At 37.6% G+C, this 23,264-nt stretch overlaps 1 protein-coding gene across 1 annotated transcript in view; it reads right to left on the bottom strand.

The window, feature by feature from the left end:
• The window catches only part of kat6a (K(lysine) acetyltransferase 6A), a 144,315-nt gene extending 133,287 nt beyond the window's left edge, over positions 1-11,028 (bottom strand). Inside the window, 2 exon segments of the mRNA XM_039768292.1 lie at positions 6,203-7,221; positions 10,868-11,028. Of these exon segments, the coding sequence (XP_039624226.1) occupies positions 6,203-6,808 (606 nt within the window). The 5' untranslated portion in view covers positions 6,809-7,221; positions 10,868-11,028.
• Positions 11,029-23,264: the final 12,236 nt, after the last annotated feature.

Below are 23,264 nucleotides of genomic sequence, written 5' to 3'. Positions count from 1 at the left end.
AACTACTATAGTATGTATATTAGGGATAATTGTTAAAAGGCAAAGATTTCATGCAAACAAATTCTGAGCAAGAACCGTCTTGAAACTCAAGTCAATTAAGTATTAGTTGTTATGTATCAGATTGAAGAAGTGTGTATTTTTTGCTTTTTTTTTGTTTTGTTTATTTGGAGTTATTATTTCTCATGAATTTTTTATTTCGGTTGGTTTTACATACAATGTGATAAATGTGTACTGACCACCCTGGTAGTGGCTCCTCCCTCTGTTTTGATACATAGCACAGAGGAACATAGTGAGCAACAGTGCATTCTAATGTTAAAGAGTTTATTATAAGTACTGTTTAATGTGGGTATGTTCTGGCTTTTCTCATTATTTCATCTCCATCTTTGGCTGTTTGCTATAGAATTACATATTGGGACTTGCTGGCCTTGGATTGCATTTTTAGGCTGATATTTTGAGCATTTTTGGTTATTTCTCCAATTTCTGTATAAAAGAAAAAATCCTCAAATTTATAAAGATTACAGTTTGGGATTGTCATTATATATGTCACAGTTGTCACATTTTTATTCCCCTTGCAAGACATTTTATATCTTATTCTATATCTTAGTCTTTTTAAAACTTTCAATTCCAGCTGCCCATTTTAGGGTGGTCTTTGGCTATATTCTGCAGGTAGATTTCCGGGGAAAGCAAGTCTGTATTGAGCTTTTTCTGGGTTGGCGTGTAAAGGTTCAGGCCTGTCTTTTGTGGAGATTTTTAGAGGCTTCGTGTGTGGGTGTGTGTGTGTGTGCAGCACAGTCCAATCTGCTCATGCTCAACCACAGCCACTAGATGGCAAATGAATTCACTATTGTTTTCACCACTTGCATGCACCTCAGTTCTCACTACGAAAGACATGTGTGTATATGAAGCAGTCCTCTTTGCTCACACTCAACAACATCCAAGGGAGTGGGTGTTAATTCTATGGAAGATGAAAGGGCTTCTACAAGTGTGACTTGCACTTGGTGAGATGATGCATGCACTTTTACATTTTTTGGTGCTTGCATGCACCTCATTTCTCATTCAACGCAAGCAAACAAACTCAGCCTTGTGGTACATGCATGTTGTAAGTTCACATAAGCTACCAGTTCAATTTGTGTCACAGCTGCACTTAACTAGAAGTCCGTCTCAGACAAAATACAACCTGTCTTGCCCTGGGTAATTCTCAAGAATTAGATGATGCCTCTACAAGTTCACCAATAGAATAAAAATGCTAGGGAATCTTCAGGTTGTTTTTTGTCCTGAACACCTCCCACAGCTAGTCTATCAAGTTTGAAACTCCAAATCACAACATGGGTCTAATAAAACAAATCACAATGAAGTCCTCAACACCAGTGCGTTTTGGACTGTTAAGAGTTCACAAGGAAGGGAGTGAATGTGTTATGAGAAACACTGCACTTCACTTAGGGCTTACTTCTATTCATTATATGAAACTTTTATTGAAATGTCTTATTCCCACCAATACCTAATATAAACTATTGGTTCAAAGCACCTAGTATAGCTGAGGAAAAGATAAAATTTGGCAGTGTTTCTTGTAGCAAGCCCTCTAAATTGCATAAGTTAAAGGAAATACTTCAATTATTTTGTCAATATACAAATCTCTAAAGTCACCCATATAAAGCATATTTAATATATTAAACATTATACACTTAAGGGATGGTGAAAATACTGTAAACAATTGTCTTGTTGGGCTGCAGTGGAGAGCAACATCTACATCTTAAAGTGTCTTCTGTTTGGTACCACATTCTAAGTGTGTGCCAAACCCCGAACTTCTGTTTAGTGTATAGAAAACAATTGCTAATGCATGGAGCAATGCCTACAAGAATGAATTAGGAGTGGATTTCTTCTCTGTTGCTAACCAAGCCAGTTCAATTTAACTTCCTTCTGACATTTGACTTCATTTTGCAATACAGTTGTAATCTAATATTAGTACTGAAAGATAGACATCACCATTCTCATTCATCACCATTCATTAATGTCTTTGTGTTACAAAAGAATAAAGTTACAAATGCTCATAATGTTTTTCTAAACAATTTTAGATATACAAAATATATACTGAACGAAAGATATTTTGGGAGGACATTCAGATTTGTGGTTAATTTCCCCTCCAAATGTAAGATGACAACATAACCAGTATATAAAGACTTGTTAGAAAGCTTTCCATTCGACTGTTAAAATTAAATGTGAATATCTCTAATACAAGAAAACTGAAGAATACTGATCAAATTTAAGCAAATGTGCAAGGCTATTCAAAGGAAAAATATACCTTTTAAAAATTAACCTTGAACAATGTGGCTTGGAGAACTCCAGCACAAGTAGTACACATAAAGGCGTTAAGTAATGGTCAGCAATAGAACACATTTCAGCTGTACAAATAGGTACAGCAGGAGACAAAATTCAAATCAGGTGTCACTCATGCTTTTTCATTTCAGACGATTATGGAACCAACCAGAATTTATAATATATGTAATGCAAACTGAAGCTCCTGTTCTGAAGAATAACAGTTTCACCCATGCACATATACGGTATACAAAAACAAACTTGCATAATACATTAAATAATCAACACCATCCAATTCTATCTAAGGTCTTTCTGCACTCAATGTAGCTGTCTACCCTTTAACAATTTGAAAATGTTAAGGAAGGAAGCACTCAACATCAAAAAAAACCAAAAACAAATTATACAGTGGTGCCTCATACTTCGAACGATTTCCAACTTGGAACGTTCCAGAGTTTGAACGCTAAATTCGAGAGAAATATGATCCGGAGTTCAAACGATGCACGCCATGAAAAAAATGTAGCAACAGATGGAGCTTAGGCAGCAAGTGTAAACGTTATCTGTTGTGTACAGTCATAACGTTAGTACACCAGCTGTTGTTGACATACAGGCATAACTCAATGGCTGTATCCGGAATGAGTGAATGAAGCCAGGTCTCTGTGATTAGCAGAATGCAACTGTCCTTAACAATCTTATTCTCTGCAACCTGTAGCTTCAATTTGTCCTTTTTATTTTCGGGGGATCTTGTGTTGGAGAGGAAAAACTACTAGGAATAGGCAGCTTTAGTAGCCGCCACTGCTCACTAGGATACCAGCCCTGCACTGCCTCCATCTCATACCCATGGGGATGTTAATCCATGGGGAGCCCGGATGCCTGGCTGTGTCAGCCGGGATGTCGTGGAAGTGGAGAAACTCTGCTGAAACAGTATGCTTACTGCCAAGCCCTATTTTTAGGGGATCGTACCAGCTGTAGACATTATTCGCCCACCTGAATGTCATTAAGACAAACGGCAACACATACACAATAAGACAAAGTGCCAAAAGGAAGAGCATCGACCTGTTGCCTTTAAGTATTTTATTTATTGTTTTTACATTTTAATTATTTATGTATGGCATTTAATTGTTATATTTACCTTAAATTAAGTGCATTTTCTGTTTAAGCTTATCGAAATGGGTACTGTTTAGTGTCTGGGAACGGATTCATTCACTTTCCATTATTTCTTCTGGGAAAAACTGATTGGGACTTCGAACAATTCAAGAGTTCTACCGGCCTCCTGAAACTAAAGTTCGAAGTACGCAGCACCACTGTATAGCCTATATGCACACCTTTATTCCATCACCCACGATTATTCTGTCTCCTGCATAAATACAAATAGTGCTTACATTTATTTAGGAATAATATGTTTGATTTTTTTTTATGTTTTTTAACTGAATTGTTAAAAAGAACCAGGTGTAAATTGAACTATTTGCAAACCCATTTAGAGAAATATATGTTCAATGGTGGAGCTCACTGTAAAAATGTTATAAAAAAATATACAATAATCTGCATTGATAGAATATTTTATTACTGCTTCATTTCTTATCAAGCACAATGTGTCAAGTGACCAAGTTAAGTGACCTTATATACAATCCTTTCAAAAATCCTCCTTCTGCATCCCAATAATTTTTTAGTTTTACTAAATCTTACATTAAGAATTTCCACTGGCACTGATATACCTCAGGAATCTATTCCCATTTTGAATGTTATTGTTTCAGGTTCAAACTTCACTTCCAATACTAATAGACCACTGTTGTTGTCCATCATCACTCTCATTTCACTCTGTATTTGCATACATTATCTGTACACACCTCATTGCTGCCATCACTCATATTTTACACATAGAGCTTGATACTGCCTTCACGCTTTTAATCTGCATATTTCACTTCTTAGACTTTCTGCTGCTTGTGCTTCTGAGCCATCACAACACACTTGACAAAGCTGCTTACAATTAAAACCAGACTAGGAAATATCTTTTAAGCAAAAGATGGACTACATTGGTTGAACAAGTATTCAGAAATTAGCAAGTAAAAACCTCAAAATTAAGATCAAATCAAATTAACACCACATTCATCTCCCATTTAGGAATGTTATGATATTCATTAAATACAATAATGATGGGTAGAAATGTGTCAAGATGGCATCTTATCATGAACTCACAACCAAGGAACGTACAGAACTGTCAAAGTCATTACTTATATGGCATATTCTCACATGACAAAATGCACTCTTGTACAGAGACAAAATAATCTGTGTGTCATATTTATTTATTTACAGTGAGACTTCTAGAAAGGACTATTAGGGTATTTTTCTGCTACATCAATTATCTAATTGTTTTCAATTAACAGATAAACATACCAGAAGAGAAAGCCTCAATCCCACCACCTTTTTGGCTTAGCCCACAGAGACAGAACTTTAAGCCACTGTCTCACAAATGAATTAACACATTGACTACCAAATGGTTGAAATGTAAATTTGTTCCTGACAATATTGTAAAAATCAGGGTGTTATTTTAATACACTAATTAAATGCAATTTGCTAATGGGCAAAACTCACAAAATGTATTTTGTCTAAATTTGAATCTCGTAGTTGGCATAAGGAACAGAAAATTATCGCCAACTTGCAGTTGGCAGTCAATGTGTTAAAAGTATTACAAATGTGTATGACTAAGAAAAGCACTATATTTGGCAAAAATGTTAATATTTACCTCTGAATATAAATGGACAGAGCTGTAGCTGCCCACCCATTTGTCTTCTAACAAATTAATGAAGTTCAGGGTTGTGTTTTAGGGATGGCAGACAACATTTATTGTGTCCCTTTCAAGTAAATTTCATTTTGCTTTTACATTATAGATCAAACTAAAGTAGAAAAAGTACATATATCCTTAAAAGTTCACTCGATGTGTTCGATTAACCAGCAATAACTTTTCAATTTTGACACTGCTGTTACTTCAATATTTTGTAATATGCTAGTTCACATTCATTTAAAACATGGAGGGCTGCAACTCAAACATCACAGTGAAATACTTAAATTATATTATGAACTTAAATCCCAGAAACTTTTTCCCTTATTGACCTACTACATATAATTGTGTACATGTATGGTGGCAACCGCATTATGAGAGGAAGGTGTATATCTTACTTCCAGCAAATACTCAACTGCTCCCATGATAACAGCATGATGCAGTTCCCAAGGAAAACTTTAAAAACAATTGATTTCAAGGCTGCATGATGGAAAAGACAAACGCTTCATTACAAGTGTCTCAAGAAGAGGAATCCCATAAATTCTATTTCTCAGTTTTCTGCACACAGTAAGCAGACTCCATAGAACTAAATGAAATGAGGGCAAACTGAATATCACCGCAAAATTCACACAGTATTTTTTTTTTTAAATGTGTGCGTTGTTTACAATGCAATGTTTCACTTTATGCACATTAATCCATGTTGGGAAAAAAAAAGAATGTAAAAAGACACTTTGGCATGGGAACCATTTTAATTTCAATTTTTCATTCTTCCTTTTACTAAGTGCAATGTGATAACTAAACAGCTCTTACAATAAAGTTTAGTGCAGTCTTGCTGTTATGCCACAGGCTTTTGGGTCATTACCAATATTTCAGCTGTTTCAAAGAGTACAAGTGAGATACAGTATTTGAGTCCATAAAAACAAGTCTGCACCGCGTAGCTTGTAAAATGTTAAAACTTTCAATGAAAATTTTATGGATACAATTCTCTTTGTATATTGCCTAAAACAGACATCTAAGATTCACCTTCTATAATTCAGCTTAAATGGAATGTGCTTTTTTGGTTATACCACAGATGCAAATTATTCAAAATGTTCTTTAGCTCAAAACACCTACCTTCTCTCGCTCATGAGGCAACAGTCGAACTGGTGGTAAGCACGCCAATGATTCGCAGTGCATTTCAGATTGGGCTCTTCCACTCAGCTGGTACAACGGCCCATTCTTGACTAAACGTCCATGTCCAACAGCACGCTTAACTGCTAAACGAAGCTGCTGGTGAAAAACTGAAACAGAAGATGCCACAGACCCACACATGGAGGATACGACATCTTTCTGACTTTTCAGAAAGCGCTCAATGCTCTTAAGAGATGAGCCCCCAGATTCATCTAAACTCTCCAAAGCACACTTGATTAATTTATTCCAGTCCAGGTTGTGTATGGACTCCAACGGACGGCCATGATGGTTACGTGGTTTAGAAAAACCAAGTCGGCCGGGATTGTCGGGGTCTTTATAGGAGTTGAGGCCTTTATTGGAGACCTTAAGAATGGTACCGTCCTTAACACTCAGTTCCAGCTGCTCCAGGACGGTCTTGCGGTCAAGACCATGTGACATGGACACCGCATTGCAGATGCGCTCCTCAGAAGGGCGCTGCTTCTGCTTCTTTACCTTCTTAATGGCCTCCAGGATCCACTCTGTGTACAGTGGGTTTGCAAGCTTTACCATGGCTGAACCTCAGGAACAAAATAATCCATTCATATCCCGTTATCCTTTATCCTGGTGCTGTCCAGTAAGTTCCACACAACGTGAAAGCAGGTAGGATGGGAAACCGTTCACCATAGCATAGGCGTTTAGGGGGACCTCTCCACAGCCTTCACCACCTACCTGCCTTTCCCCTTACAACAAGTCACTTACAGTGTCTCACACCCAACAAAAATAGCCAGAAAGAAAATTCCAAAGCAATCTCCAATCAACAAGATCAAGCGTTCAGAAATTTTTAAATCCACTAGTGGTAGAGAACAGTTGATCTGGCAGCAGACACTCTTCAGAATCCAACAGTACTACATGTTCCTCTTTTGGGTTGCTGATAATGTCATAGTGAGTAGACATCTGCACATCAAAATGTGGCTGGGGGTAACCTAAAATGAAAAAAAAAACAAAATATCACATTAGAAATGAAGAAATAGACTACTTGTAATTTTATTAGTTAAGATGATTTCCAATATTCACCTTTCTTAGTTATAGGGCTGTACAGCGAAAAACCCTTTTTTTACTCTGCAAACTACAATACCAAGACAGGGATTACAGAATAAGGACTAATGCCCTAACAGGAAATGATCTGCATTGTGGTTCACAAAATACATTAAAAATACCTTTTCAGCAATGCAGAATATTGCAGAAAACTACATACCTGAACCAGATCATTAATATATGCCATTTAATCTAAATTAAACCCCACAGATTAAGAAGACGGTTTACATATTAGAAAACAGTATCTTGCCTTGTAGCAATATGACTCTAGAAATTCCTTAAAACACTAATTACGGTCAATGTCAAACACATATTAAAAACAAAATGCAAAACTAAAAATCACTGTGTGTGTATCAATCAGTTCAAAGTAAATAATTTCACAACCATGGTAAAATAGGACCTAAACCTAAAAGATGCACAGCAGGAAAGGAAAGTGAGCAGGTGCATAATACCACCTAAAGTAATAAATGTAATACTGAAAATCTACCTGAGTTTTAAATGAATTTCTGTTTAACAGGAAAGAGATTTAAAAAATTAAAATATACTGTATGTGAATTAAACAAGGTCAAATGGAGAGGAAGAGTTGGCTCCTAAAAAGTACAATTTATTAACTTTAACTTAAAACTTTATTGCCAGGCACCCTCCCAGAAAATATCCTGACGGGAAGTTCTATTGCATAGTTTGGATTCAGCATGCAGCAGGACCGCAAGGCTCTGCAGAGTGTGCTGTGGTCAGCTGAACTCATCACTGTGTATGTGCTCTCTAACTTCCAGGACATCTATATTAAGTGATGTCAGATGAAGGCGAAGAAATTATCAGAGATTCCAGCCATCCCAAAAACGGCTCTTCTGTGTGCTGCTTTAAGGGAAACATTACTGCTGCCCGAAAACCATTTCAGAGACATGTACAAAGAGTTTCTTTCCAAAGTCCATCTGCATCCTATACAAAGAAAATGCCTTGAGCTACACGACACCCAATTGCTAATGTCCCTATATTTATTATATACTTTTATAATATTAATAATACTGTCATTGTAACTATCAATTGTACTCAAGGAGTTGAACCTTCTCTATTTAATCAAAAGGAGATTAACAGTTGACATGATTGAATTGTTTAAAATTATGAAAGGAATTAATACATTGGAGCAAGTCTGTTACTTTTAAATAAGTTCGACAAGAACGCATTTAGAAACTTAAGGGTAAATTTAACACAAATGTTATATTGTCCCACAAGATGGAGAACCATAGACACATGGAATAAATTACAAATTTGGTGGCAGACAGTAGGACTTTAGGGACCTTCAAAACTTCACTTGATATTTTGGAGGAATTAAGTAGATAGGACTGGTTAGCTTTACTGGGCTAAATGCCCTGTTCTTGTCAAAATATTTCTGATGTTCTATTTTTTCAAAGTGATATTTAGAAGTTGAGTGCTTAATATTTGTTGTCTCTTTACATTCTAACACACAATCTTGGAGTTCAGTAACTAAGCATTTCACTGCACAGCATACAGTATTCTCTGATATGGTTTTGAGCAACACTGGAGCTCCACAAATAACAGTCCTGTCTCCTTTTCTCTTTACTCTGTAAAGCTCAAGACTATAAATACAACACTAGACCATGTCACTTGTAGAAACTCTCAGATGATTCTGTATTTATATGATGTATTGTTGTTAAAGAGGATGAAACAGTGGAGAGGAGTCAAGCTGAAAACTTTGTTTCTTGGCACAAAAAGTATTCCCTGGTACTTAACATCAGCAAAACCAAGGAAATGGTTATTGACTTTCGCTGAAGGAAAAAGAGCCTCCATGTCCACTATTCAAGGAGTGGATGTAGAGATGGTGCTCTGCTACAAGTACTTTTGGATCGACAGGCTGGACTAGACTCATAACACAAAGGAACTGTATAAAAAAGGGCAGAACAGACCATTCAAAACAAAAGACTGCTTCCCTGAAGTGTGAGTAGCGACATCCTCCATCACATAATCTACATCTCTGTGATAGCCACTGTGATGTTCAAGTCTTGGGTGTGCTGGGCCCATAATGTCACTTCAAGAGAAACCACAAAATCAGCAACCTGATTAAGGCAGGAAGGCTCAGTTATGGTGCTCACTCTCGACTTGCTAGGACGAATGAAAGCAAGACCGAGTGCAATTATGAACAATGTTACATGTTCTTTCTCTGACATACTGACAAGGAAGACTTTCAGACAACGAATTATTTAACAGAACAGTGTCAAAAAAAGTGCTACTGGGGTTGCTTTATACCAATGGCTATATACCTGCATAATGTTTCACTATATGTGCAACTCTCAAGTCAAATGTTTTCTTTCTTTTTAGTTTTATTTTTAGACATTCAGGCATGTGTTCAAACCAAAGTAAGTGTGCATATTTAGTTATTTATTTAATGAGCTTCTGAAAATGCCAAATATTTCACAGGGGACAAAACAGTTCTACTTATAAGTAAATGAGAACAAAAAAATTGGATTTGAATTTCTTTTGGCGTTATATCTATTCACAACAACAAAGTAAATACAATTACACAATACATGCCATCATCACAATATACAGAAGTCCTCAAAACTATATGTCACAAAAAGCAAATATATACATCAATATAGTAAAAGCAGAATTGCCCTCCCACAGAGTTTGTTTGTCCAGAATATTCTTTTCCTGAAAGTTACACCACGGAATAAGGTGAAACAATATGCTTGAAATGTCACAACATCAATCTTTATAAGGTGTCTGTTGCAAGGTTTTCCATACACCGAGCTCATGAACTGCACACCTATTACAGAGCCAGTAAAATAAAAACGACAGTCTTGGAAAAACTTTTCCTTTTAACACCACGTCAAAATGGGTAGCGAAAAAACACACAACTGTTATAAACTCGAGCACTGTCAAAAATGTTGGTTTCTTTTTGAGGAAGGTGGAATAAACAATTCCAAGAGTGACCTCCCCGCGAAATGGGCAAGCACTCAGTGTTCCAGCATGTCCACAGCTGGATTTACAGCAGCCTGCCCTGTAACGACGGTTCAATGTAAACGTCCAGCCCCGCGCGACACTTAGTTACGTAGCAACCAACACAGCCGATATAGCACCAGAGATCGCATGCGTGAACATGTACTGTCCACCTAAGAGTTGCATCCTAAAAGCGGAGATCATCTCTGACTGATTTACAAACCGAAAACACAACACTGCACATACCACACACTTGCCTAAGCTATACTGCCAACCCGAGGAGGTGCGGCCTATCCCAAACACTCTTGTCTTTCACAACTGTAAAGCAGGTGCCAACACTCGGCCAACCCGAGTGCACAGATGGCTAATGCAAAGCGGTGCCCTGCCCGCCCGCCAGCCCTCCCTTACTTCTTATCCAGAGTGCACCCCCCAGGCAGTATAGCCCCGGCAGAACAGTGGACAGGCCGCGGGAAGCTGTTAGGCCGCCGTCTTGCCTATCTCCTGATACTTGGACTGGCAAAGGCTAGCAAACCCTGTGGAGGCAGCGAAACTCACCCCGACCCAGATTGGACTTACCAGGTTATCGGGTGCGGTGAACAGAAATGGGACAGCGCCAAACGGGCAGTGGAATGAAAGAGAACGGTCGCGAAGCACAAACGAGGAGCAGGGCTGTGAGAGCCGCCGCCATCTTCCAGAAACAGCGAGCGAAGCCGAGTGGAAGGGGGAGGGGCAAAGGCAGAGTAGGGAACTTCGCTAAAGTGCGAGACGACATCAAGGACGAAGATCTGGAAACAGAAGCGAAGAAATCAGCTGGCAGGAAAACACAACGAATGAGAGGAGACGGAGCAGGGGCCAAGGACAGGCCATCAAGGGTGGGAATGGACTGAGGAATGGGAAGCGGAAGGGAAACCGGGAGAAGAACAAATACAAGGCAAAAGGAAACCGTAAGGATGGGGGTGTGCAGGAAGAAGGATGAACAGTAAAGGTCGAAATCATTTTGGGGAAAGTGAAAGTGAATGTAGAAGAAAGAAGGAGTATGACAGGCAATAAAGAGGCAGTGGGGTTAAGAAGCCGACTGTACAGAGCTGCAGGAGTGGCCAGATGACATCTGTTCAGCATCCAGGGGGATGATTATAAATAATAATGATAGCACTAATAATAATAATAATAGAGCAAGGTATGTGAAAAATATTTAAATGATGAAGAAACGGGGACAGAAACAGTAAGTGTGACCTAGTAGCTAAAGTACACTGGCCCAATGTACCAAAGTCCATTGAATTCGGCAATCTCGTTGTTCCCCAAATTATCCTGAGCTGTATGTTTTACATGGCCTTCAGCCCTATTGCACCCAGACTCTGGAATTCCTTCCCTAAATTAAAGTGATCGCCAGACTCAATTCATTCTTTTAAAAAAACATCTTGCATAAAGAAGGGGCCCGAGTTGCCTCAAAAGCTTGCATATTGTAATCTTTTTGGTTAGCCAATAAAAGGTGTCATTTTGCTTGACCTCTCATTAAAAAAAAAAAATACTCATTTGTTCAGTAAGGCACTTAGCTTACCCTGACATTCTGATCCATCTTTCATTTTACCCTCTCTGTTCAGGTTCTCAGGATGATTTGAGTTTGTTAAAGATTTTCTCATAGAATTTTATGGGGATTTTTTTTTTATATATATACTTTTATTCTGGTTTACTGTGTTATTGTAATTCAAAGCTTAGCATTTCCTGTATTTATCTTTACTATGTGGATATTATTGGTATCCAATTTTGCATATGCCCTGTTGTTTATTTTGAATTTCTGCAAAGTGCTTTGAGCACCAGAAAGGTTCTATATTAAAAAAAGTATTATTTATTATATTAGCTGAAGTGTTGCACTGTTGCAGGTTTGGTCCCTATGACTACTTTAAGGGACTAGCAGCTTGTCCAGGTGTTGTTCCTATCTTGCATCCAATGATTTCTGGGTTAGGCACCAGTTGCCGTGCCCTGGATAAGTGGGTTAGAGAGAAGGATGTATGAACTACTTCATGAATATTCCATAATGTGCAAATAAACTTACACTTTCTTTAGAATATGGAAGCTATTGCACATTTAAATGTGCAAGTTAAATCTTCAAGAGATTCAAATTCAATCTCTTTAGGACACATCATTGGTCCCAAGTATGTTAATACAAAGGGGATGGGCAAAGTTGAAGGGCTAGTAAAATCACATTAACAAAAGCCCAAAGAATAATCAAGCTCATTTATTTATTATTATTTTTACTTGGCTAATGCTATCCAAGGCAACTTACAACATCTGAGATACAATGTTTCTTTTGTGTACCAGTTGGAGCACAGGGAGAAGAAATTACTTGCTCATGGTCACACAGTGTCAGCAACAGGGTTTGAACCTACGACATAAGGGTTTGAAGTCCAAAGTCTTAACCACTATGCTTCACTGTCTGCCTGATTAAGGCATGCAGGCTCAGTTATTGCAACACACTCTTGACATACTGGAAGTATTAGAGGAGAAGAGAATGAAGACAAAACTGATGGCCACTATGAACAACAATGCACATCCTCGCTTTGACATACTAGCATTGAGGACTTGCAGTCAAAAAATTATTCAACATACGTGTGTCAAGAAACGCTACTGGGGCTTCATTAAACCTACTATAATATACATATACTGTATAATACCTTACTTTGACTGTTCTCTTATCTTTAGCCCAGTCAGTTTTCTTTCTTTTTAATTCTTTTGTGTATTTGAGGAATGTTGTTGTTGCTTATATTTCTTGAACGTCTGTAAAAAGCTAAATATTCCCTCTTGGACAAATAAATTAGTCTCTGTCTGTCTGTCTATCTATCTAAATAGAATTCATAAACTTTTCAACCAGACCACTCTGAGTCCTTGAAATGATCTTGTTATTATGCACTTGAATCGCAAGATTGCATTGTAATAAAAACTTGCAACTGCCTGCAAAACCAGGTCGAGGATTACAGATTCGCTCAAAAAGTTAATCACAGTGAATTCTAAAGAAATCACTTAACCCGCCGGTTCTTCAATTATAGAAACTGTAAAATAATATTACTTTGATATACAAGTCACTTAAATAAGCAAAGATAACATCAGGGAAAGCATTGCATGATAGTGGACTACACGGATAGTAATCTCCAAGGCTGTCTGTTTAGCTTCACTACCGACTCACTGTCTGACCCTGTGTGATAATTTGCCAATCAGTGCCCTCACACTTTTATACAAATACGGCAAAACTGCAATATTCACTTTTGCTTTGGATAGAACTATGTCGTGCTATCCATTTAATTTTTTACCTGTTGTACCAAGTATACTGTAATTCTTATTCATATGTACTGTCTTAGTAGCAAGACTAAAATACTAATTAATACAGAATTTTTAAAACAAAAAAAGGTTGATATGAAGGAAAATAAGATAATGAGCAATACATTTAGAAAACATAATGTGCTGCACAGCATTCAGAATAAAAAACATGCAACAGCACTGAACAATATACAGTATTAACATTTAAAAGACATGGTAATAACTGATAGTAATTAAACAAAACAAACAAGGTTCTTGAAGTGAATCAAGATGCATACTGCTTCAGTCAATTCATAAGTTTCAATCAGAAGCAACTGTACTATGAACTTTATACATATTGATTTTACTATATCAACTTAAATGTAAACATTATAGAAAGGCAGTATAGCAAACTAAGTATAAGATTATCAATTAAATCCCCACTACTGCCTCAAATTTTACTGATGAGAAAGTCATTCCATTACCAACTCTCAAACTGCTGACATAATGGAAGAAACAACAGTTAATGCATAGGGTAGTCACTATAATAAATTAGGCATAGGGGCATAAAGGTACAACATGATAGAATATGTTATTTTCATTAAATCAATAATTATATTGCTAACAGTAGGTATTTATCCAAATTATAGCATAAAGCAAATCACTAAAACTTGAAATGCACAGGTCCATCTGCCATACTGTAAATTTTGCACAAACATTAGAAGGTTTTTCTACAAAGAACTAGAGACACATACTTTAGGGAGTTTCAAAACTTAGGAAATAGGATTGAGTAGCTTTGTTAGGCTGAATGGCCTGTTTTCCTCAACAGTTGTTCTAATTTGTAGAAATGATACAACAAACAGCACAACATGCTGAGGAAAGGCAGACAACATCTATGTGGATAAGGCACTGAGACAACATAATGAACATTTAATGAATGCATGAAGGCAGTTAAATGAACAGGTTTGGGCCGGGGCTACCAAGGTAAAAATATAAATATATTAAGGACCACAGGGTGAAACGTGGTAAAATGAATAGATGGACATTCTGAAAAACTGGAAACAAGAAATGTCTATATTACATATGTTACGCAGTACAAATGACATAACTGTAGGGGTGGGGTTAAAAATAAATAAATGTAGGTGGCACAGTTGTTGGCATTGCAGCCTCACAGCTCAAGACACCTGGGATTGAATCCTGTCCCTGTTACTGTGTGTGGAGTTTGTATGTTCTGTCCATGTCTACAGAGTTTATCTACCTCTGGATTCCTTCCACATCCAGCATATGGAAGCATTTGTGTGCCAGAATATACTCTACAAAGAACTCTGGGTGGAGCTAATTCCTGTCTACATTCAATGTTGCTAGGAAAGAGTATGGCACCCCACAACTTTGAAATGGAATGTATATTTCAAGAAATACATACATGTATGATGGAAAAGGTTATAGAAAATATTAAAATAATTGATTGAGACCAGTTAGGAGAAAAAGTAAAAAAATGCATCAGTTTCCATATATCTGCATGGTATGCACTGCCAGTTTGACTTGCTCAACATCAGAGAGTTAGTCAGTCAGTAGTGGGACTGAATTGGCAACTTTGGGGTTTACCTGGTAGACCCTTAACCATCTATTTAAATAAAACTGTAAGCCATATGGATATCTATTTGTTTGTTAAATCACACAAAAACAGCTGAACCAATTTTCAAGAACTTTTGCAAATGCCTTGCCGCTGGTCTGACCTAGAACACAGGCTATATGTCGCATCTGGAAGAGAGGTTATAAAGGGAGTCAGGCAACTTGGGGAACAACAAAAAAAAAGGCTTAAGTGCAGGGACTACAAATCCCATCAAGTGCTGGGGCTGAGTCAAAGATTTCATCATCAACACACCAGAGTTTTATACCGGTCAAAGCAGAAACTCATGGAACACAGGCACATAACAGCATTTTCTTCTCAATTAATCTGGATAACAGTTTCATTGTCTCACATGGTTACAGGTTTTGTCTAGGAGTGCTTCTTTTTGTATCATCATCTGTTGTGTTTAGCAATGTTTAACTTCAAAAGACAATTCCCACTCCCCCATTTATTTATACCCAGGCAATGCAAGGTGCTTCAGCAATTTGTGTTATATTTGCCACATGAAAAAGAAGAAGCAGTGGGAAAAGTACACAATTGATAAAAAAAAATGAACAGGAATGTGAATGCTGACTTTTATACCAGAGTGAAGGAGTGCAACACAACTGAGGTCGAATTGAGGAACCATACATAAAATTATACATATAAAAGTGACAGTGCCAGAGATATGAAAAAAAGACAGCTGCCTTGTTGGCATGCAAGACTGAAGGAAAATTTAGTAATCAGAACAGAACAGTTGTAACATTGTAAAAAATAAATACATAAGCACTGATGAGTGAATGAGGCAGAGGAAAATTATCAAACAGAATGAAGAACAAATGGGACATTGGTCTAATGAAGGTAATTCTAACACACAGTCCTGCAAATAGGAACTTAGAAATTCAACCAACATTTGAAACTCTCCATGGAATAGGTAAGTAAAACATAGTTCCCAGAAGAAGTTCTGAAGTTGTGCTCCATCCCACATTGTGTTTTGAAAACAATCAACAGACACATTTTGATTGATTTTTACATTATATATACATACACTGTATAAATGTGTGGGTGTGTGTTTTACATACCCTGTGGACTACATTTACAAGCTGTAGTAAATCCGTGTCTGTTTATATGTAGATTCATTACATTTCTACTGAGGGAGCAAAGATTCATTTACTGTTTAGCTGACAGATCAGTCCAAATCAAACACCTTTTCATGCCAGTGCAGTAGGTGCTTGGGAAGATTGCCAGTTCTAAAGAAAGGCCTTTGAGTTTTTTATGGATTAGCTGTTGAGGATACTGAAGTAAGCTTGTGCTCCAGGAATGAATATCTGTTAACTTAAAACAGTGTAGAGAGAGCGACAAGAGTTTTTCACAGCCACTTCAAAAGGCCTAGTGTTATAGCTCTCGGCTACCAACCAACCTTCCTTTGTGGAGCCACATGTGCTCACCAACCTCCACCCCTTATATTATGAAGATAGGACAAGAAGTGCTGAGGCACGGATATTGTTCCACACCTCAACTCTTCTTTTTTGTAAATGCAAAACAGTTGAGACCATGATGACTTATAGATGACTGACTATAAGACAATGAATTCAGCATACTTCTCCTACATCAATGTAATAGCACTCAATACTGGAAATAGTAAAAGCACTACACATGGATGCCATAAATGATTTTCAAGACATTTATGAAACATTATCCTGAATGAAACAGTCTATCAGCGACACGGTGTCGCAGTGGGTAGCAATGCTGCCTCGCAGTGAGGAGACCCAGGTTCACTTTTCAGGTCCTCCCTGTGTGGAGTCTGCATGTTCTCCCCGTACCTGCATGGGTTTCCTCCCACAGTCCAAAGACATGCAGGTCTGTGCATTGGCAATTCTAAATTGTCCCTAGTGTGTGCCTGGTGTGCGCGCCCTGCCCGGGGTTTGTTTCCTGCGTTGCACCCTGTGTTGGCTGGGATTGGCTCCAACAGATCCCTGTGACCCTGTAGTTAGGATATAGTGGGTTGGATAATGGATGAGTGGATGGAAACAGTCTATGCATTATTTTAATATTTCTGTGTTGTTCCTGGATACGTAAGGTACATGAAGGGGATCCCTGGCAATAGTGTCAATGTGAAAAATTGTGGCTGTCAATTACAAAGCTATGTACAACATTCCTAGTCTTTTATACTGCTGCACAGTATACATCCAATTAATACAGAAGTAGCAAATATCAGGAAAAATGCATAATTTTATATTGGCCCCAACAAGGAAGACCCTACAATACCTTTGAAACCGAGTCATGTCAATGTAGGCAAATATTTGGAAACAGTGAAAGATTTCTCAGAAAAGTCTTCTTCTCACATAGTAGATTTACTTTGTACTTTCTAGACATTTAGTCTTAATGTCACAATCCAGAAAAACTTTTACAAAATACCGAATCTGTAAGTTTAAAATAATCAAAAATTTTACACTGCCATTAATTACCAATCATATGATCAACATGTTCAGGCCATGTCACGCCACGCCACACCACACCATTCCATGTCCTCCCCATCAAATTTCAATTTCAAATGTGGAACTTGGCTCCATCCAGCATTCAAGTGGTTCAGGAAAAAATGTCATTGTAACCTGCTCAACTAATGAAGTATCCCAAGAAAAATCCCAGATTTTTTTTAGGTCTGATGACCATTTTTGCTGGGAAAAGCTTTGAAATCCAGAAATCCAGAAAATAAAAAAGCAGGTTCAAAAAGCTGATGAAAAAATATTCAACGACTGCTCACATACACTGAATGCACTATTTACTTAGCATACATGATAGGTTAGAACATATGAAACAAGGAATGCCTATAACCTATCATCAGAACTGCCACAAAAGGAAGGGATTGCAAGTAGCTTAGCCAAACTATCAGTCTAAGTTGGGATACAAACGCTGAAGTCATCTACTGAAAGCGTTGTTCTCTACTGCGTTTGTTGTGTTTGGTCTCTCATATCTTTCCCACCAACTCTAAAAAATTACGCAGTCAAGGAGTAAAAGCATCCAGCTCATATACAGTAAATTGCATAGTTTTCATGATTTATGTGTGTGTTTGCAATTCAGTGGGCAAGATTAAAGACACAACATGGTTGTGAGGGCCAGAAGTAACAGTTTAAATCACAGGTGTATCAAAAAATATTCCACCATTCAAAAAACATCCAACCTTTGATCAGAAGAAGACTGCTGATGAAAGGAACTGTTGGAAACTGACAGAAAGAGTGGAGATGGGAGAAAGTCATTCCACTGTCATCAAGCGCAACACTCCTGACAATAGGGTCATATTAAAATTCACAACTTATCATTTTTGGTCACAGCTAATGTAAAACAGCTGAAAACCTAACCAACTTCAAGTATTGTCAGCAAGGTGCAGTTCCAGACGATTAAGAAAAACAAAAAAAAAAACAGAAGCAGCATTCACTAATCTGACGAATTTCAAGGACTAGTGCTTCACAATGATGCAAGGACTCAGAAATTGCAAAAAGCCCATAAGGTATGGGGGGAGATTCATGCCAAAAACTAAGACTCTGTTGAAGGTGCATTATGGGAATCGGTTTCTATGGCAACACTAGTACACGAATGAGAACTTTCATGTCTTCATGTCGAATCAGCTTGTCCGCATTGTGAGTCTTAATGCTCTGCAAGCAATTGTGCATGTCCACATTGTGAGTCTTAATTCTGGCATGAATCAACATCCGCCCCAATACTACGGATCCATCATGCCAGTTGTCAAAAATGCATGCTGGTGGCCTTGGTGTTATTCTGAGATGTCCACTTTTGTGATATATATTGTGCCTCTTAAAATCAGAATTGAATATTCTGAAGAGCAAAGGTCAGCAGATCACCACTGTTGGTCAAGCCAACCCCTTGTATCAACAATATATCCAACTGCCAATAGGATTTGTTTTCAGTGGATATTGACCCATGCAACAAGATTAGAAACATCCTGGAAACTATCCCAGGAACAGTGCAGTGAATTATCTTAATGCAGTGGCCTCACATGCCTGTTCAATCAAACAATAGAGTGGTGTGATGTCACAGATCACATTAAGCAGAAATTCCAACTAGTCTTTAAAAATGATGGGTCAGATTGGAATCACCAGGAGCTAACACAACTGTGCCACAAATTAAAATCAAAAGTTCCACACTTTCAAAATCTCGCTGAGTCTATGCCTCAAAATGTTCAGGCCCTTCTATGGATGGATGAAGTTATTGTCTGATGAAAATACCTAATAAAATGACTGAGTGTTGTGGTCATGCAGTGGAACACAGTGCCATATGAGGAAAGCTTTGAAAGCACACAAATCACTGTTTAAGAAGATGCTTGCTAGTAAAATGTTGCTTGGTACTAAAAACACTTTAATTTTTTTCCCTTGGAAAATTCTATACAAAATAACTGATTGACAAATACATATTTTATATTATTATTTCATTTTAGATAGTATAGTTGGAAGATTAACTAAATTCATCAGCAAATGGGTTAACTTCATAGACATGGCAGCACTGCCCTGGTTTACAAAAAATATCACTGCAGATTACTTAATTTACTGTATCTTAACATATGCATGTAATATATTCATTCATTAAATATTTATTATTCATCAATAATAAATACCATTTTGTCAATACTATCAAAACCAGAAACCAGACTTCATGATAACAATGCCACATGAACTCATAAACACCAACACTTTCAGGATACGTTCATTTACAACATGTTATTTACTACTCTTTATAGCTGCTTTTATAACAACAGGGTTCTTCAATCAAAAGGTCATCAAGGCACCTTTCATGGAATACACACATGTTTTTGCTTTGCGGAATTGCAAACAAGGCAGACAACAGAATTATTCAAATTAAAGATACTAGTGCCACCCCTCACAAACAGTCAACATACTGGAGATGGGTTCATGATATTAAACTTGAGGAAGAGCATTGGGAAACTGTCCTAGGCATCATAACATAGGCAGTCTTCATCCCTCATTGCATCACAGCAATTACAGGTACACCATATAAGGAAGAGTAGGGTTCTATTGGGGTGCTGAATTTTCTTACAATGACTGCTCGGGCCTATGGTCGGCAGCAGAACAAATTTACAGGTTGATGCATGACTGCAATACAAATAAAGCCCACCATATTTTTGATTAGGAACAAACATGCCAGAAAGTGCATAGACAACAGAGGTGAGAGTAAAGCGCATAATTGAACAACCCAGGTTTGTACAGTAGAGTGGTCATGTCAATCAAATACATGCAAGGTGGTTAAGGCTCGCATACAGGAAACCAACACATACAGCGATGTGCAACTAGAGCTCAAAAAATAAAACAAAATAAATAAAAATTTAAAAAAGGTAAAAGTTATTGTCTTGCTTAAAAAAAGACGGTAAGAGAGGCTTTAGGAATGCAATTCAAAATGATCAAAAATAATTCAGCCTACTACTACATACCACTACTAAAATAACACCATTAATATGTCAGTGCCATTACTTAAAGCATTTCTTCACAACACTAAATTTACATCCACTGCAAGCATCCAGTAAGAGCTGAATTAAGATGTTTAAAATATTAATTAATTCTTTTTCAAATTCGCTTAACATGAAGATGTGGTCTATAACAAACAATAAACATAATATTATATATCACAATTATTACATTCTAGCTTATTGATTATTACATTAATTATTATTATATTAATTATTATTAATCATTACATCCTAGCTTATTGCTTTCTGTTAAATTGTAAGCCTAAAAGCCATAAGGACTGATTTAGATCATATATGTTAGGTGCAATGCCCAGTGGGGGCTGGATGGTCTCTTGGCCTTGGAAACCCTGCTTTTTTTTTCTCCAGCCCATCTGGAATTTTTTTTTTCTGTCCTCCCAGCCATATGACCTTACTTTATTCTTAGTTAGTTAGAATTAGTATTGCCTAATTTTATTTGTGTTTCACATAAACTTTTCTTTCTCCCATCTTGTAAAGCACTTTGAGCTACACCATTTGTATGAAAATCCATCCATCCAGCCATTATCCAACCTGGGGTCTACAGGGTCACGGGGGTCCGCTGGAGCCAATCCCAGCCAACACAGGGTGCAAGGCAGGAAACAAACCCCGGGCAGGGCGCCAGCCCACCACAGGGTTTGCATGAAAATGTGCTATATAAATGAATGTAGTTGTTGTAATGTTAACAACATAATTCTGATACAAAACAGTCACAAAACCTATAAGATGGAATACTATGTGCTGAATTACCATCAATATGGAGAAATAATATAGCAATAATTATCTATAAATATAAAATATACCATTCACTTACAGATGTAAAATTGATCTTTAAATATGTTTGAATAAACATTAACCTAATACTATATATACTGAAAATAATCCTAGCACTAAACAACATGTGTGTAACTTTTGAAATGCTGCCTGAAACGTGAATTCAAATATACAAATATAATCCATTACATACAGAATTTTAAGGAAATACTACTAAACTAACTAGAACAAACAAACTACAAAGAATAACACAAGTAGCTAAGCTAAAAGGCAGATCAAAAATTCTAATAATTTTGGAGTCCACTATATTTAAAAGAAAAAGAACAGTAAAAGGTTTACAATATCCATCTAGCTGTGGCCTTTTCAACATTTAGTTATCAAAACACTTTACCTTTCATAAAGTTAAACTTGTATTACTGGGGTTAAAACCAATACAAAGGCAGATGTTAAAGCACTGAGCTTACCACATGAGGAGATTAACTTGACAAGTCTAGCCCTGAACTTCAACACAAATTATGTCATAAGAATTGCAGCTCACAGACAAACAGGCTCAATAATCTATACTAATAAAAGGCAAAGCCCTCACTGACTGACTGACTGACTGACTCACTCACTCACTCACTCATCACTAATTCTCCAACTTCCCGTGTAGGTAGAAGGCTGAAATTTGGCAGGCTCATTCCTTACAGCTTACTTAAAAAAGTTAAATAGGTTTCATTTCGAAATTCTACATGTAACGGTCATAACTGAATACTACTTACGTACATATATATGCCCATAGTCTGCAGCTCGGTCGCCGTGTGAGGCGGAGTTGCGTCCCCCATCACCACGCCTCCCACGTAGTTGGCTGCCTGCCCATATAAGGCCATCCGTCAGCAGCACTAATCTCTTATTTACAAATGGCGCAAATATATTCACATGTACTTAACCTATATTACAACTATATACACATATACATTAGACACCCAGACACACACAATCCCCACATGTTCCCCAGTCCTTTATCTGAACTTTCTTTTAAAAGTTTATAATCACACAGCCTGGGAAGTCTGCAGTGAATCCGGCGACCAATCCTGATGTGTGCCGCGGACGCGTTTACTTAATTTACATGTAAAGAAGCAATCTCACGGCAAAGCCGTCACTGACTCATTACTAATTCTCCCACTTTCCATATATGTGGGAAGCTGAAATTTTGCATGCTCATTCCTTGCAGTGTACCTATAAAAGTTAGGTATGTTTCATGTCCTATTACAACACCCAAGGGGGGGAAAACGGGTGTACCCCCTAAACTGTATATATAGATAGGGGAAACCCCTCCTTACTATTTCTGCTACTTCCAATTTTCCCATGCTCATCCTTTACACTGTACTTACTAGCGTTAAGTATGTTTCATTTAGTGTTGTGCCTCGTAATGAACTTTTGAAAATAACGTCTTCTTTTTGGCGGTTCTCACCATTACGCCATAAGGAAGTTTAGGAACTGAGCTCTCCTTTTGGTGGTTTCATTCCTTATTTCCATTAAAAGAGGATTTATTTCACACACAAGGGCCACCCCCGGTTCCCCTTCCTTTTTCCACACGGCCGCTGTCCACACACCTACCACGTGATTGGCTCCCTGCCTATATATATAAACGACATCCTGTGCTCATGTGCCTCAACACTCGCTTCCTTACTGTCCTCAGCTGTTCGTGCCCACTGCTCCCTTCTTCTTTACTCCACATATTCAAGCCTGTTATTGTTCGCCTAGCTTCACGTCTGCCTGCTGGTGACTCCTGCCTTTTCGTTTAC

Source organism: Polypterus senegalus, chromosome 11 (assembly GCF_016835505.1).
Source record: "Polypterus senegalus isolate Bchr_013 chromosome 11, ASM1683550v1, whole genome shotgun sequence".
In the NCBI taxonomy this organism is placed as follows: Eukaryota; Metazoa; Chordata; class Cladistia; order Polypteriformes; family Polypteridae; genus Polypterus; species Polypterus senegalus.
This window is presented reverse-complemented; position numbering and strand designations above follow the sequence as displayed.